At 39.6% G+C, this 18,803-nt stretch overlaps 1 protein-coding gene across 4 annotated transcripts in view; it reads left to right on the plus strand.

Annotated features, from left to right (window-relative positions):
- Window positions 1-3,210: 3,210 nt before the first annotated feature.
- FXR1 (FMR1 autosomal homolog 1) overlaps window positions 3,211-18,803 on the plus strand; it is a 56,577-nt gene continuing 40,984 nt past the window's right edge. For all 4 annotated transcript variants that reach the window (XM_079923392.1, XM_079923393.1, XM_079923394.1 and 1 more), the window contains exon 1: window positions 3,211-3,269. In XM_079923392.1, the coding sequence (XP_079779518.1) occupies window positions 3,219-3,269 (51 nt within the window). In that variant the 5' untranslated portion in view covers window positions 3,211-3,218. The remainder of the gene's footprint in view (window positions 3,270-18,803) is intronic.

Consider the following 18,803-nt stretch of genomic DNA (forward strand, 5'->3'; position numbering starts at 1 on the left):
TATACAACTATTAATATGAATTTCCAAGCCATATGTATATGTATTGAATCTGTGCCTTCCTGCAGTGGAAGCGCAGAGTCCTAACCACTGAACCGCCAGGGAAGTCCTGCAGACACATTATTTTAAAGGTGATTACGTTTGCTGTTTTGTGACTTTTCCTTTCTTTAAAAGTTTTACTTATTTCCCAGTTTTATTGAGATATAATTGACATTCTTTTCCTTTTAATAATGAATGTCTTTTCAAGATGATGAATATAGATCTATAACAAAATTTTAAAATTTGTGTAATATTCTATTATGAGTATAACATGGGGGCAGCAAACAGGGTCGGGAGGTAGGCTTTGAAAATGGAAATGTGGGGGACATAAATCTAGTTCTGCTAACTTAAAACTTATGAGGTCTTAGGTAAATGACTGGTTGTGAGACAGGCTGGGTCCTGGGCCCCTTTGCTGGGACCTGGGCCCCTTTGCTGCAGTGCTTGCACCTGGACACACTGCTCCTCGAGCAACAAAATACAAAGAAAGTCTATGGGACTAAAAATAACTGCAGGCATGCACAGTTAGGGCAAATCCTGGACAAAAGATACAGAGACCAACATCCCAACTAACACTTTTGAAGAGCTTGGAGCAAAAGCAGGGTACTGAGCATGCCCCATGCACCACCTAAGGGGTGGGCAAACCAACTAAGGCACCCCTCTGGCCTGAGCCCTGGACACACCCCTACCCTCACCCCATATAAAGAACAAGCTTGCCTCCCCCTCCCCTCAGGGAATGAGCAAAAAAGGGAACGTGTTGTTTGTTCTCGATCCCCCTTGCTGCAGCAGGGGCCCCAATAAAGCCTTGCCTGGGTTTCTTTTCTGACCTCATCAATTTCTGTTGATTAAGGAGGCCAAGAACCCTGGTCGGTAACAGTTGCTGCAAATCTCAATTGCTTAATGGAAATCATAAGGTCTACCTAGCAGGAGTAGTAAAGTGTTGGTGGGAAGGGGTTTGGTGGGGGGAGGGGGGTTGTCCAAACTCAAAATGTTTTTAGCATGCAAGACCTGAAGAGGACCAATCTTTATTCTTCAAAGTTAAGATAATTTGGCCTTGTTCCAAACGGAACTATCACAGCCCTACCCAAAGTCACTCACATTGAGAAACAAATGCGAAGGCCAAGGAAGGAAGAAGAAAGGAAGGAAGAGAAGGGAAGAAGGAAGGAAGATCTGTAAAACAAAGTAGGACACTCATACATTGCTGGTGGGAATGCAAATGGTGTGGCTGCTTTGGAAAAGAGTCTGGCAATTCTTCAAAAGCTTAAACATGGAGTTGCCATGAGTCAGCAATTCCAATTCCAAGTGTATACCCAAGAGCAGTTAAAAGATCTGTCTATACAATAACTTGTGTTGGAATCTTCATATCGGCATTATTCCTAACAGCTAAAAAAGTGGAAACGAACCAACTGGCCATCAACAGATGAATGAATAAGTAAAATGATGTGGTATATCATACAATGGTATTTTTGATAATAAAAAGGAATGAATAGTGGTATATGCTACAACATGGCTGACTCTTGAAAATACTATGTTAACTGAAAGAAGCTAGTCATAAAAGACCACATATTATATGACTCCATTTGTATGAAATGTCTAGACTAGGCAAATCTATAGAGACAAAAAGCAGACTAGCGGTTGCCTAGGGCTTTGGGAGTTGGGCTGAAATGGGGAGTGACTATCAACAGGTGAAAGGGTTTTTTGCGGGAGTGGTGAAAATGTTCTCAAATTGATTGTGGAGATGATTGCACAACTGTGTGAATATACTAAAAACCATTGAACTGTATGCCTTAAATGGATGAATTGTATGGTGCGTGAATTATATCTCAATAAAGCTGTTGGAAAAAAAGCAAACTAGGGCATTGTAGTTCTGAAGGATCATAATAAGATGGTATATAAAGTGTTGGACACGTGAAGCCCTTAGTAAATGGTGGCTATTACTCATTGATGGGTTAGTGTGTTTGCGTTTTCCTCACAGTGATGAACATTTTTTAAAGAACATTCTGTACATAGCAATATGGTGCACTTTTGAAGCCTCCATTTCCTTTCCTAACCTTTGAAGATGTAGAAGTGCTGATGGAACGTTATGTACATTTTTAAAGGACACCCCCCCCCCCGCCCCCTTTCCCCAGAAAGGCTAGGGCTAGGCCAGTGGGCATTTCCTTGAGGCGGTAGAGTGCCAGCAAAGCATCCTTTTCCAGAGTTTTTCTGTCAAAACGGTAAGACAACACACAGAAAAGAATACTTCCACTATTATTTCCAAATGGCTTGCTTTGGGAAAAACTTTTATTGTTAAAACAAATATTCAAAGTATCTCAATCATAACGCTTACGGTATTGCTGCAGGTTCTGGTAGAAAAGCCAAATTGGTTCTGCTCTTATCCTGTTTCTGGAAGTTCGCGTGCACTGCAGCAGGGGAAAACTTGCTCTCCCTCTCTCTCGTTTCCCTGATTACCTTCTAACAATGATATTACCCCCTACATTTTGCTGCGGCTTGGAAACACAGCTAAGTTGAACTGGACGTAATTAGTTTGACTTTTTAAACAGCTAAAGTGGTAACAGGTGAGGAGAGAGCTGGGCCGAACAGTGTGGAGTCAGGTGGAGGCCACCGATTTTTTTTTAAGACCGAGGCGAGAGAATTTAGAGCCCACTGTACATCCATTTTTAGGCTCCCTCTTTCCCCCAAAGTTTGTGCCAGTGGGCGTCTGAAGCCCCCAGAGTGGGGGCTTCTCTGGGTGGGGAAGCTACTTCAGGGTTACCAGAACCTCAAGGAAGTTTCAGGGCAGGATGCCCGAAACCGGCAGAACGCAGAAGCGTGGGACACGCGGCGCCCGCTGGGCCAGTTTAGTCCCGGCTGGCTGGAGGCCCGCACAGGCTGGGGCTGGTAAGCTGCGGGCACTGGGGGGCGGGAACGTAGGGGCGGGTCAACAAGGTCGGGCAATTGTGTCGGGAGGCGAACAGAACGTTGCGGCGGCGGGCGGAGCCGGGGGCTAGCGATGTAAGGAGCGGGGGGATCCCACTGGGAGAATCAGGACTGCGCGGTGAGACCCCAAGGGTGTGGAGCGGGAGATCCCAGTCCCCGCCCCGTTTTCCCCGTCCCTCCCCCTGCCTCCTTCACGCCCCTCCCCCTCCTCCTCTCTGGTTGGAAAGTTTCTAGAATCTCTTCCCAGCGGCCTTTGCGGTTCCAACATGGCGGAGCTGACGGTGGAGGTTCGCGGCTCCAACGGGGCTTTCTACAAGGTACCGACCCTTTTGCCGCTTTGTCGGGTCTTCTGGGGCCTGGGGCCGGTTTGAGGGAGGGTTGGTGGTCCTGGAGAGTGAGGTTTGGGGTCGAAAATGGCGGCTAGGCCAAAGCCCGAGGCCGCTAGGTTCATCGCTTCTCCCCCCTCCACCCGCGGTTTAACGGTCTCGGGGGCCCGGGCTCCGTTATGTTTTGAAACAACACGTCGGATATCTTTTGCGTATTCTTATTTATTAATCTTCTTCTTGGATGCTCGTGTGGCCCTTGGCGGGCCGGTGAGGAGAAGCCGAATGGCGGCAGGGAGCTCCCTGGTAGCAGGCCCGAGCTCCGGGAGGTTGGGGGCAGTCGTGAAAGGAGGTGGTGGGATTGTGTGGTCACAGCCGCTACCCCGCCCCTCGGACTGGGCCGAGCGGGAGCGCCTCGGCCCGCTGCTCCGACCCCTCCCCACCCCCTTGGGGGGGGGCGCCTCGCGGAATCTTAGGAATTCACCTTTGTACTAGGGTTTCGGGCTAATAAACTTCTGTGTCTGAAGGGGGAGCGGGTGCCGGATTGAGGGTTAGGATCGAAGAGAAAACTAGAAAATCTTGAAATGTGGCGGGTAGAAATATTTTTTGCGGCCTGGGAAATTGGGCGGCGCCTTAGCTCCTCTATTACGGAAGAAAAGGCGAGAGTTCTAGGCTTTAAGATTTAAAATGTGAAATGGATTAAGGAGACACAGGTGGGGAGGTGACTAGTTTCTTTATCAGTTAGTACCCAGTGTTTGGGGAAGGTGTTGACCCCCCCTCGAGGTTTTTTGTTTCCATCGGGTGGAAGGAGGTGCATTACTGTGGGATCGGATCTGGAAAACGGAAGAGGAATTCGAGAGTAGAGGAATTTAGTAGGGGCTTCCAGTGTAGGGGTGACATAGATGAAAATGAAATCCTTACAGTTTAGTTTTGCCATTATAACGGTCCTTTCTCCCGATTCTCCCTTTCTCCCAAAGTATGCCACGAGGTTACAAGATCAATACAAAATCTCCCCAGCTGTTGTCTGTCAGTCAGTGTCACTAAGCCAGCATCTCAAATGTTTGAGAGTCCTGGCTATTTTTATGAAGGGCCTTCTCCTAATACAGGAGTAGTATTGTGAGTACGCAGAATGTATTCTCACTGGGTTTCGTTTCAGCGTGCCTTTTATCCCGCACAGAATTTTTTTTACTACGTGGTCATAATTCCTAGTTTCAGCGTTGCTTTTCCTTTCCTAGTTTGCTAATTAGCTATGTGGAATTGGTTTAGTTATCACTTGGTAATAGCATGGTGGGGAATCACAGTTGGCTCTGAAGGATCTCCGTAAGTATTTACAAGTTTAAATCTTAAGGTGGTTAGCATGAAGTAAAAACTGGGACTGCTTGGTGGAAAGGAGTCCTTTAATCCTTTAATGTGTGACTGGTTACATTATCAGTCTAGGTTTACAACTAGGTGTCAGAGAAAAGACTTGAGTAAACTTTGAGTAGATACTTAATTAACTTCTGTTCTTTATTTAAGATTTTCTTTGATGTGGACCATATTTTAAAAGTCTTTATTGAATTTGTTACAACTCTTGCTTCTGTTTTATGCTTTGGTTTTTTTGGCTGAGAGGCATGTGGGATCTTAGTTCCCCTACCAGGGATCCGGCCCATACCGCCTGCATGGAAGGCGAAGTCTTAACCACTGCACTTCCACGGAAGTCCCCTTCTGTTCTTAAACCTAATGGCTGCCTTCTCTGAACGACAGCAGATACAATTGTGGCACAATGCACAAAGAATGGGCTTATACTTTTTCTTGTCAAGGGTAGATAAGGTTCATCATATTTGTATCATTTTTACTATTTGGCTATTCAGTTCTTGTGTAATGGAGGTATGCATTTTTTCCTGGCATATCGAAATACAGAAAAGATTATTTTGCCTTAACAAATTATTTTCAGCATGTTGATGGTAGATACAACACCATTTCTTTTTATCCAAGTATATTTTATTTATGTTGTTCACCTGCTATACATTTATTATTTTTTTTAATTCATAAGGTTGAATAAGATCGTCAGTTTGAATGTTTTAGTAAAGATTGTTTACCATCTTACTTCGGTTTCCCAAAGTTTTTTTGTTGTTTTATTTTGCTTTTGGCAATTCACGAATCAAATGCCGCCATTTTGGAACTCCAAAGTATTTTGTTGTTGATACCTATCCATACTCTACAAAATCTGCTTGATTCTTAGACTTTGATTCCATTACCAATTTTGGCTAACAAAGTAAAGAAAGGTGGTTTTTTGGCAGAGGTTGGGAAGGACCCTAGTCACGTTGTCTCTACTGAGATAGCACTTGAACGTTTGGAATTTTATGTCCTGCCATATTCCATTTGTACATGCACTATGTGTAAACTACGGTCTTCGAACTCTGAAATAGTGAGCATGATGAAGTGGAAGGAGCCGTGCATTTGAAGTTAAACACATGGGAATTCTAGGTCTGTACATACTTAAGCTTACTTAACATTGTCTAGCAATGCACCCTTGACCAAATATCCCTGGGCTATAGTCTTTTGTATAAAATGAGGCTTTTGAAGTAGTTCAGTAGTCTACAGTATTTTTTTTTTTTTTTTTTTTTGCGTTACGCGGGCCTCTCACTGTTGTGGCCTCTCCCGTTACGGAGCACAGGCTCCGGACGCGCAGACTCAGCGGCCATGGCTCATGGGCCCAGCCGCTCCGAGGCATGTGGGATCCTCCCGGACCGGGGCACGAACCCGCGTCCCCTGCATCGGCAGGCGGACTCTCAACCAATGCGCCACCAGAGAAGCCCTACAGTATTTTTTATCCCATGAAACTGTCCGCTTGGAAAAAATATTGGGTCACCGCAGAAGCAGTTTTATTAATTTAATCACATGAATTTTTTGAAATTAATTTGCATATGGTAAAGTGCATCTTTTTTGTCATACAGTTATGTGAGCTTTGATAAATGCTAACAGTTGTGTAACCACTACCACTAGCATGGAGGGATAGAATAGTTCCACCATCCCCTTAATTTCTATCCTGCCCCTTTGCAGTCATCCTCTCTCCACACCCTCAGAACCTGGGGTGGTTTCTGTCCCTATAGTTTTGCCTTTTCCAGAATGTCCTAAACATAATCATACAGATACTGTGTAGAGTTTTCAGTTTGGCTTTTGTTTAGTGTGGAAGTAATTTTATTTTAAGTAATTTTTTTTTAATTTAAAAAATAATACATGGTCAGTGAGGGATTTTAGAAACTATCAGAAAAAACCAGAAGTTGCCTTGAGATAACAGCAGGTAACACTTTGGTGTAAACAGCAGGTAACATTTTGGTGTATTCTTTTCTTTCAGTGGTGGTTTTCAATATACAGGTGATTGTGATTTTCCTCCTCATTTTCTCCCCTTTTCTCTGCCCTGCCTACCCCCAACACACTTGGCTGTAAATGCGAATTGCCATTGAAGAATTTCAAAGTCATGGGATTAGTAGCCAGTATCATCATGCTTGAGGCAGTGCGCTGTAGATATTGATTAAAGATTTTTAGTGGAACTGAAACTTAATTGCACAAAATAATTGGAACCGGTGAAGAAGATTCAACCCCAAAATAGGATAGTTTCTTTTTTCCCCCCAAATATGTACACAAATGATTGCATACTAAATACTTTGTTCTGCATCCTGCACTTTTACTTAACAGTGGATCTATGGTAGTTAAAGACATAAAAACTTGATATACTCTTGTTTGAAGCCAGATAACTCTATAGGGGTTGGGAAGAATGGGAAATATGGTAATTAAGCACTTGATGGGGGATGTAATTTTATATAAAAATTCGCTTTTATAGCCTTTTTTATCTGGAGTGAGGCATCATAGGGTTTATACTACTGGTCATTTAAGATGCCTTTTTTCTTTTTGTTTCCTTTTTAAAGCTTTCAGATGGAATTTACATTCTCTGGTAGTGTATTTACAGAGTTGTGTAACCATTACCACAATCTTATTTTAGAACATTTTCGTTAACCCCAAAAACGCCTTGTGCCCATTTGGGGTCATTAAAGTGCTTTTTAACTGATGTATATGATTTTAAGCTTTGTAATAGCATTGCAGCTTGCATAGCCATGAGCAGAATATAATTTTAAATAGAAGTTGAAAGTAAGTCACTCAATTTCTGGCTCTTGGAGAGGAAAGTTTCCATGGTGTTCCAGGGAAATGTGTGATCTCTAAGATGGCTGAATGAATTTTCAGGCCTTCTCTGTAGAAGATAGAATTACTTTTAGAGCTCCGTGATTTCTGGTTTTGACTGTGTAATTGATCAACTATAGAACATTTTAAAGTGCTATAATATTTGCAAAATTTCCTTTTTGCTTTAGTTTAATATTTAAATGAAATTTAAGAGTAAATTATGTAATAGGTTTATTATTGCTAATGATGATGGTCTGTAGAGTTACAGTAAAGGAGTTGTGTTTTGAAAATGTACTGACTTCAGGTTAGTGTAGAATATTGTTGATTTCTTTGTGGAGATTAGTAATTGAGGAAAAGATGGTTGCTCTCTTACTGGGGACACTATGAAGTTAAGAACATACAGTTCCAGATGTTAACGAAGCTGTTTTTGTACATGTTTTAAAATGCAGTTTTTTAAATATGTAAAAGAACTAGGATTTAACTAAGTGAAAAGGCCACTTAATTTTTTTTTTTTTTTTTTTTTGCGGTACGCGGGCCTCTCACTGCTGTGGCCTCTCCCGTTGTGGAGCACAGGCTCCGGACGCGCAGGCTCAGCAGCCATGGCTCATGGGCCCAGCCGCTCCACGGCATGTGGGATCTTCCCAGACCGGGGCACGATCCCGTGTCCCCTGCATCAGCAGGCGGACTCTCAACCACTGCGCCACCAGGGAAGCCCTAATTTTTAAAAATTAAATTTAAATACTTTTCCTGTGAAGTTTTGTTTTTGTATTACAAGAACAATGTGTAATTAATGAAAAATCTGAAAACACAAAAGCAAAGAAAGAAAACTGTAATCTCGGCACTTTCCTGGTGGCGCAGTGGTTAAGAATCCACCTGCCGATGCAGGGGACACGAGTTTGAGCCCTGGTCCAGGAAGATCCCACATGCCGCGACACAACTATTGAGCCTGCACTCTAGAGCCCGTGAGCCATAACTACTGAGCCCGTGTGCCACAACTACTGAAGCCCACGCCTGTGCTCCGCAACAAGAGAAGCCACTGCAATGAGAAGCCTGTGCGCTGCAACTAGAGAAAGCCCGCGTGCAGCAACGAAGACCCAACACAACCCAAAATAAATAAATTTATTTAAAAAAACAAAACAAACCGTAATCTTACCTATCTAGAGAATTTGTTGTCAAGGCCTTGGCTTTACTTACAGAAAACATACTTTTTCCATATTTTTCTTTCTATGCACCTTTATATTTTTTATATCTTCAGATATTTGTGTGTATTCTGCGAGTAAAATAATAGTTTACTATTATCTGTTTACTGTGTATTCTTTGAGGCTTGTACATGTATTTCCTGATTTTGTTCTCTCAGGGACTGCATGAGGTATGTGTTTTTATCCTCATTTTACATATTAGGAAACTGACAATAATGATTAAATAACGTCCCAATTACACTGTAGCTGAAATGAGATTTAACGCCAGGGCTTCTCACTTCCAGTTGCCTAGTTCAGCATAGCATGAGAGGTTCGCCAAAGGAAGTCTCACGGCAGTAAGCTTATGTTTTAGCTAGGAAGACACGGCAGACACTTGACAGGATAATAACAACTCAAGAACTGAATTCTCTACCACAGTGTTAAGGATGTAGCAGACTTGCTTTTTTGTAGTTGAAGAGCAGTATGCATTCTATGATTGACCCTTAATTCTCGTACTAGCTAGTTTGTTAGGGCTTAGGTTTTTCATCCGCAGTATGAGGCACTTGGATTTCTTTTGACAGTTTATCAAGTGGTGGAATCTGCTAGGTTGTTAGTTCACTAAGGTCCTATCTAGCTCTAACAACAATAACAGCTATTATCTACTGAGCACTCAGACTATCAGACTGTGTAGGTACTTTACATGAATTTATCTTACTTAGTCCTCTCAGTCACAGTGAAAGAGATAATGTTACCCCAGTTGAGGAAAGTGAGGCTAAGCGAATCTATCCATAAAATTAATAGGCTGATTCAAGATTCATAATGATGTTTTGGACTTCAGAGAGCCTGATCTCTAACCATTATGTGATTTTTTTTTCCAAGTACGAATATATGGCTTATCAAATTATTAATTATAAATTCTGATCAATACAGTGGGAGTCAAGAGGACTGAATTGGGAGGATTCCTGGAGAAATGATTTGAGCTTTGCTTCACATTACAGAAATCTGCCCTTTCCGATGGTAGCCACTCATCATGGGGCTGAAATATACTAGCCTGAATTGAGATGTGCTTTAATTGTAAAAGTTATACTAGATTTCAAAGACTTAGTATGAAAAAAGGAATGTAAGACTGCAGTTTTAAATTTTTGATTACATGTTGAAATAATATTTGTTTATAGTGTTTGTTATATGTAAGGTATTTTGGGAAATGTTTGAAATGCTTTTTTATATGTGTATATGTATGAAACGTCCTGTTCAAATTTTAAGGTGTGACACAGTAGTTATCAAAAGGCTTGAGAATATTCTTTCGCAGATGTTTAGCTAATAGTAGTAAATTCTATTGTGACGCTGGTGTAAAATTTTCTAGGACCAAATCTAAATTTTCTAGGACCAAATGTAGAATAGCTTGAGCAAAACAAAATTAAGTAATGCAAAGCATTACTTTTGTTATTTAATCTGTACGTGTAATATATATTTACACGGACAACAATCTCTTCAATTTATTTTTCCTTACATTAAACAGGCTGATAGCCATGGCAAAGTCGAACCAAAGTTAAATCTAAGTTAAATGTTAGTTGTTATAACTTGTCTTCCATACTCTAGCCTCAGCATTTTTTGCTTAGCTTTTTTGGGAGCATGAGTAGAGGTCTCCCCAGTAATAACTATGAAATTTATAGTTGTTGTTGGCAAAGCAACATGGCATTTCCCTGTTAGTATTTCTTCAGAATCAGGAATCTCATTTTTCGGGTTCCTATCTCCGTGCCTTTCTTATTCTGGCTAATTAATAATAGTAAAACTTCTTGGGACTTCTTGGCGGTCCAGCGGTTAAGACTCTGTGCTCCCAATGCAGGGGGCAGGGGTCCAGTCCGTGGTCGGGGAACTAAGATCCTGATGCTGCACAGCGTGGCCAAAAAAAAAAAAAAAAAAAAAGTAGAACTTTTCTTGCTTCATAGCTTTTTGCTTTAATAGTTTTCCAGGTTATTTTCAAGTCTTAAGTTTTCCAGTGACTTGATATGTATAGTTCATTAGTAGACCTTCAGTACATATTTGTTGAATGAACAAATGGATCAGTCATTCTTGGTTTCTAGACACTCTTTTGACTTGTTAATATTTGTATAAATGCATATATACAAAACTAAATTATTTGTGATTTTGATTCAAGCTGAACTTAAATTTTTTTTTGAGGGGTTATACATTGATCCTGGTCAAGCTCAGATATGTCCCAGAACTTAATGCATATATAGAATTATAGAGAACTTCAACTCAGCTCTTGGCAACAGGAAAGTCATTATAGTTTTGTGTGGCCATTTGAAACCTCTGAGTCTTTCTATTTCAGGAACTGTTGGATATTATAAACTTGTGAAATTAATAAGCCAAGAACATTACTAGTATGTAAGCATTAGTAGATATTTATGTATTCTTATGAAATCCTCACATTTTCATTGTCATTTTTTATTCAGAACAGTTAAATGTTCAGTACTAAGGGATGCTGAAGGCTTGCCTTGAGTAACTTTTTTCCTTAAAAGAACATACTCCGTAATGATGCAATAATTTCTGTAATACATAATGTAATTAGTAAATTTGTGGATTTTATTTGTAGAACATGTGTCCATTGATTGGAAATAATTTCCGGACATAGATGTAGGTCCTTTAAAATAAAAGTGTGTATTGTTTGAAGTTAAGAAAATTTTTGATTGCAGCAGTCTTTTTTGGGGTACGCAGGCCTCTCCCTGCTGTGGCCTCTCCTGTTGCGGAGCACAGGCTCCGGACGCGCAGGCTCAGCGGCCATGGCTCATGGGCCCAGTCGCTCTGCGGCATGTGGGATCTTCCCGGAGCGGGGCACGAACCCATGTCCGCTGCATCGGCAGGCAGACTCTCAACCACTGCGCCACCAAGGAAGCCCGATTGCAGCAGTCTTGAATGTGCTCGTTACTGGAATCAAATAACAACCCAGATCTTTTAGATGTTGTATGTAAACATCAAACAAACGAGTTTATTACTTAGAATGTGGATTTGAGGTCACTAGAGATGGAAAAATTAAAAAGATGTGGGGAGTGGTAATGTGTGTATATATGTGCTGTATGGAAATAGTGCAGATTGACAGAGTATTAAGGATAATCTCAACTCTTTAAAAATATTTATACATGCATATGCAAGTGTATAATTTTATACATATGTATAAGCATATACAGACTTGCTTTATTGTAAATTTTTTTCTTTTTCCCTTGGTTTCCCTTTTCCACATGATCTCTCATTCACAATCCATTTAGGTAGCCTGTTTATAGCCAAGTATACATTGTGCCAGATTTTTCTTCATATTCATGGAATGTACATAGATGCACATTCAGATACAAACGTAGGTGTTTTTCAGTATTGCTCTATAGAAATAAGATAATCTACATCTTGGCCATTTTCTGTTGGAGTGTAATTTATTTTTTAATGGTTACATATTTCACCATAAGAATTACTGTGAAATCCAGCCATTCCCTAGTTAATAGACATTTTGTTTTCAGTTTTTTTTCTGCTCCATGTGTGTTTCCATTGGATAGGTTTCAAAGAGCGAGATAGCTTGGTGGAAGGGAACTTTTACCTGTTAACTCTAATAAATGTTAACAGATTGCATTCTGAAAGGCTTAACACTTTGTATTTTCTCAATTGATGAATGTCAGCTTTTTTTTTTTATTACATCCTTGCCAGAAATAGGCATTATAATCTTTGATTTTTGTGAATCTCTTGGATGTAAAGGTTGCAACTTTGATTTGCAAATCCCCACATGGGAATTTTAATGTTTGTTGGCCATTTGGATTTGCTTTTCCATAAATTACTTGTTTATCCCCATTTTCCTTCTGGGATGTCCTTTTTTGCTTTTTGAGATTTCTTAGGACTCATTATATGAATACCCCCTCCCCATCTATAATTTAACTCTCTGGTATCCTGGGCCATAGAGAAGTTCTGTTTTTTACATACTGAAGTACTTTTTCCCTGTTAAGGGTTCAGGGTTTCCAGCCTGGTTAAGACAGCCTGTGTCCAGATTATACATACAGTTCCTTAGGTTTTCTTAAAGTGTTTTATTTGTTTATTTCATATTTACTACATCAAGTCTTATTTTGAATATCATAGGCAGTTGTGCTAGCACCATGTATTAAATAATAATTCTCTGTTTTAAAGTTTTTTTTTGTTTCGTTTTTGTTTGCACATGGGGAAATTAGGTACTGTACTCATCAGCCAGATCTTCCTCACTTCTAAGATTGGGATGGGAGGAAGTCCACCATCTAGGAGAGCTGGGTCCCATTCAGGATTGATAGAACCTTCTGAGAATTGCTCCAATTGCTCTCTGGGGTGCTCTGGGAAGACCATAAAGAGTTCCTAAAGGAGGATATTGTGACTTGCTTTTGGGCAAGTAAAGCCAGTTAAAAGAGTCTTATTTTCCTTACCTTACTGCTCTGGGCCCTCTCTTCTTTTACCTACTGCATAGTAAGTAGTGGATCTGAGACCAGTCTTAACAGTAAAACCAGTATATTGTATTGCTCAGTAAGTGTTTTTTTTCCCTTTCCCTAATAAGGAGTTCTTTCTGTATCTGTTAAATGTATACACAGTCCAGAAACATAAAGTGTTTATTAAATTCTTTAAATTACTTGACATAAAAGTTCCAGGAAGATTAACCGTAGTATTTTGGGGGGAGGAGTGGCTTTAAGTATTCTTGGCACACCTTTGAGTGCCTAGGAATTACCTTAGTTTAAGAAGCTTCAACTCCTTCAGTTTGCAGACTGAGACTCGTGTAAAATTGCTTAGGTCTGGGAGTCCCTAAGTCAGTTTTCTCAACCTATAGTTTCTCATCTGAACTATAAAGCTGAGGAACACCGTTTTCTCAATTCTTCCAAGGATTGTGCATGGCTAGTACTATTCTAGATGCATGGGGGAGAAGTTCATTACACACAATGAATGACTTAGTGATTGGGCTGTATTCTCATAGAGCCCTGGTTAAGAAATAGTTTGCTGTATTCACTTTTTTTTTAATCCTGTAAAATGGATCATACATGTGTAGAGTGCAAAAGCAGGACAGCAGATGATACTGACTGTTGACATGTTGATTGATTTTAGGGATAAAAGTAAGCCATGGGTAGAGATGTGTAATTGGAAGTTGGGTTTTAGAGTCCAGATGTGTAATTGGAAGTTGGGTTTTAGAGTCCAGGGAACAGGTTATTTTTCCATATGTAGATTTGGGAAATCAGTGGAAGAGCCATACAATTTCATTGTATTTAAAATGGCATCCAAAAAAAAATAAAAAAATAAAATGGCATCAGTTGTAAGAGGCACTAAAAAAGAAGAAATGTTGCCAATTGATTTATGAGTGGTAGTTTTATCTTTTAAAATTCTTTTCTATATCACCTGAAAGATTATTTTTAAACATTTGCATACATAAGGAAAATAGAAGCAAAATAAATTGGCTAAAACATTTTCAGGTTCAGATGATTGTGTTTCTTCTCACAATATCTTCCTCAGTGCCATGGAGAGCATTGATGTTGCAAGCATACTTTAAAAGAGCTCTCCTCTATTATCTCCAGGATTTTCTTCCAAGAATTTTCACCCACTCTGCAAGTTTTGATGCTGGTGCTTTCTTGATTTTATCAGAAGGTGTCAACAGAACAACCTTCTGGTAAGAAACCTAAATCCTTCCTAAAATGTTACTTCATTGGTTTGCTGAATGAACTATTGAGGGGTTGCAATCAAGTGCCACAGAAAATTGCAAGCAAACCAAGTTTGAGCATGCTTAACAGTGACATTTATATCCTGGCAGCCATTCAGCTATTGGCTATTCTAAGATGCCATCAACTGTAGGAAGCATCCTGATTGCAGGGATGCAAAATTGTTAGAATTGATGGGCTGGGAAAGTAGACTGGGGCCAGAGAATGAAACACTAAACAAACTGATAATTGATCAAAGAATAACAAGTCATCATCCATTTTGTCAGTTCTTGAAAAACAAAAACCTGAGGCGAATTTTGCATAAATTATGCTATTAACTTTTCTTTTCTCATGGGTTATAGTTTTGTAATTACATTTATCCACAGCAGCAAATTTTAACTGTGGAGTTTGGGAAAATGGAGAGTTTACCCAGTCAGAGGAAAGGCCCTACAGGATCTGACAAACTGATTCCAGTGCCTCTTAATGTTCTGAGAATTTATTTTAAACAGTTTATTTTTATTTATTTTTAAAAATTTTTATTTTATTGAAGTAGAGTTGATTTACAATGCGTTTCTGCTGTACAGCAGAGTGATGTGGTTATGCGTATATATATTTTTCATATTCTTTTCCATTATGGTTTATCACAGGACATTGGATATAGTTCCCTGTGCTATACAGTAGGACCTTGTTGTTTATCCATTCTGTATAAAATAGTTTGCATCTGCTAATGTCAAACTCCCAATCCATCCCTCCCCCACCCCCCCTCCCCCTTGGCAACCACAAGTCTGTTCTCTATGTCAGTCAGTTTATTTTTAGAAATACAGCATTTTATCACAAATTTGCTTCAATAATTGATCCATCAATTGTAATGTCTTAATACATTGGAAAAGGGAACTAAAATATAGTTATTTGACTGTTGTGCCAAATAAATATAAAATTTTTAAATGTCATACCAGTGATCCTGAGAAAGACTTTAAAGAGAAAAACTGGAGTAGATCTTAAATTATATAAGAATACTTGATCAGGTTTGAAGGAGGCAGTAATGTGACTGTGAGAACTTTTTGCTTGCTTAGGAGAATAAATGTGAACTAGAGGTTTGATTCCTGATGAATCCTTGCTTTTACCACTTGAGATAAGAGTCATTGAAAACATAGCCTCCATTTAGGAAGCTTGTTCTGTGTCTTGCTGGCCTTTTTTGCTCAGTCTATTGGCAATCAGTAAACTCTTCTAACAAGAATTTTGAGGTTTAAGAGTTACAGCTTTAGGGTGTAAGTGTTGGGTTTTTGGGTATGGGCTTCCACTTTAAACCTCATTTTGAGGATTCAGGCTGTCTGACTTCTGGTAGTAGTTTGCTGAGTATTAAGGTTTTTTTTATATAAATTTATTTATTTTTGGCTGTGTTGCGTCTTGGTTGCTTGCACAGGCTTTCTCTAGTTGCGGCGAGCAGGGGCTACTCTTCGTTGAGGTGTGTGGGCCTCTCATTGCGGTGGCTTCTCTTTTTGCGGAGCACAGGCTCTAGGCACATGGACTTCATTAGTTGCAGCGTGCGGGCTCAATAGTTGCGGCTCACGGGCTTAGTTGCTCCGCGGCATGTGGGATCTTTCCGGACCAGGGCTCGAACCCACGTCCCCTGCATTGGCAGGCGGATTCTTAACCACTGCGCCACCAGGGAAGTCCCAGTATTAAGTTTTTTTAAGTTTCTACTTCCCCCTTTGTAAGATATGTGAATTTAGTGTTGTAATGAATTGTAATAATGGGAGGTCATTAGTGGATTTTTGAAAAATCTGAAGTAGCAGATGAATTTGAAATGATACTTTTCAAAGGAATTTTTTTAGACTAGGATGATATGTTCCTAATGAGTTTAGTGGGAATGTTCTCAAAGGGATTCATGGATCTCTGTAGATTGCTCAGCCATCACTTAAGCAAAGCCTCTGATAAATTGATTAGTATATTAAACAAGGTAGCTGCCTTTCCAGTTGTAAATTAGATTTTGATATTTTGTTCTGGGACTTTGCCTTAAATAGGCTTTTTAGGAATGTGCCTTATTTCTTCATAATAGTGTTGCTGCCAGACGTAACCTTTTAGAGTTTAAAACTGTGAATTAGCAAAAGCATTTTGTCATTTAATTGATAATGATTTAATTGAAAAGAGTTCCAGACAGAAGATGAGGTTTTATTTATTTTTTTAAAACATACATTCATTTATTTTTTGGCTGTGTCGGGTCTTCGTTGTGGTCCCTGGGCTTCTCTCTAGTTGTGGTGCTCAGTAGTTGCCTGGTGTGGGCTTAGTTGCCCCGAGGCATGTGGGATTTTAGTTCCCAGACCAGGGATTGAACCATCATCCCCTGCATTGCAAGACCGATTCTTAACCACTGGACTACCAGGAAACTCCCAGAAGATGAGGTTTTAAATTCAGTGTTTACAACCTCCTAGGGAGTAAAACTTTGGGGCTATAATAGATGTATATAGTTTCAGCTTCTCTTTCTCTAAAATGAGGGATCTGGAAGGTCTGTAGAAGAAATAATGTTTCTCTTCGGAGTGGTTTTCCCACAGCCATCTGTTCTGACTTTTGACTGTATTTATAATCTCATTCTTTCAATTCTTGAAGTTCATTCATACCATGTGTATTATTGCTTATCAATAGGATTTTTTCTCCCTGTGACTACCCTCATCGAGTTGAAAAACATTCTTTTCAGCTGTAGTGTTCTGTAACTTCAAAAATGTGTGTTTAAGTTAGGCAGATATCTGGAATGCACCTTGTTCTTTCCACAGGCCATTGAAGCTCCCACCTCAAAATTGCCAAGCACCTTGTCTTTTTTGTCCTGATTATTGTAGCTTTAAAATAACTTTCAGTGTTTGGTACGGATAATGTTTTCTCATTATTCTCTACCCCCATTTAAAAGTTGCCTTACTGAATGCCTTCTTATTTGTTTTTAAGATAGGCTTTGATGTAATTTTATTAAGGTTAACTCCTATTCCCTCAACAGAATCACACATTCCTTTGTGTTTTAGTAGGATCCCATTGAGGGGCATGTTGAAAATTTTAAAATATCAAGAGTGCTTTACATTTCCCTAAATAGTCTATTTCTATTCATTAGTCAAGTTTCAGATGTCTGCACGTAGGTCGTGTACATTTTTTTGTTGTTGAGGGCATTTCTAGGACCTTGCTGTTAGTAGAATATTTTTTTGTCTGTTTTATTTTCCAGTGCTTATTTTTAGCTAGAAAAGCTAATTTGGTTAACTTGCCACCTTACTGAATCTTTGAGTTTTCTTTTTAAAGTTTTATTTTAGGCTAGATTGGTTTTGAAAAAAAAAAATTCTTCAGTTAGTGCTTCCAGGGCTCAGAGATTCCTGCTATTCCCTCTGTTCTTCCCTTACTCCTAGTTTACACATCATTTTTGGCATTCCTGGGTTTTTATTGTATGATGCTGTTTGTTATTTTGTCAGGGATAGCATTCTAAGATATTTTGATTACACTTTAAATATGTTAAAGTGCCTTGTTACTTATCTATAATTTTAAATTATAGTTAAGAGTTTCAAGTGTAAACGTGTACCAGGCTTTGTGAATGAACAAATTAAGGGACCATTTTATGATGGCTTGGGCTTCCATGTTTGTAGGTGTATGGGGAGAAGAAAAAGAAATGTCAGAGTATTCTAATAAATACGGGTTCTGGACCAGATGAGTATGAATAGGAAAAGAGACCAACTCCCCGAAGGTTGGACTAAGAAGAAAGACAGAAGTTATGGAGACTTAGTCATAAAGCCACCCCCCCCTCCCGCCCTCCACCCACACCATGTGCAGGAAAATGCTGCCATTGTTATTTGGTGTCTCCTGACTCAAACATTTTGGCAAAGACATAACCCTGCCGTTTGCCATCTCTTGAGTATATAGGGACCTGCCATTATTCTGGTGAATTAAAAAGTGTTGACTGTGTCCTGTATCAAATGCATCAATTTTATAGCAATCTGGCCATTAGAAACCTCTTATCCCTAGAATCTAGGGTTTGGGGATTAGAACATGTTTTCTGATTATTCACTACAGTCCAAATACTTTATTTGGGTGTCAAGTTTTTAGCTTGTTTAATCTGATGCCTGAAGATATTAGCAATAAGAGTAGGTTCCAGAGCTGTATTTTTTCTTAAAGTGTGTGAACAGTGTGTGCACCCAGACAAAGATGATGCTGATGTTTGTGGTGGATGTAAAGTGGGGGTGGGGAGCAGTATAAGCACTGATTTTTAGATAGGAAAAAACCTTTTTATTATAACGAGGAGTAGAATTTCCCAGTGATTTGGAGCTCTCATTTGCACTTACGCTGTATAAATTATACAGAAATGATAAAGATTAATGAAACATTTCAAACTATGAAAATTGTTTGTGAAGGACTAGAAAATGTTAGTGAAAGTATAAATAATGACTAATCTGTGATGGAAAGATGTTTTACTCTGATATTCATGAATTTGGTAATTCTCAGGTTATGAAAATAGTCCTTACAAATGGCAAGGGTATAATAGA

This window comes from Stenella coeruleoalba (genome assembly GCF_951394435.1).
Source record: "Stenella coeruleoalba genome assembly, chromosome: 5".
Taxonomy (NCBI): domain Eukaryota; kingdom Metazoa; phylum Chordata; class Mammalia; order Artiodactyla; family Delphinidae; genus Stenella; species Stenella coeruleoalba.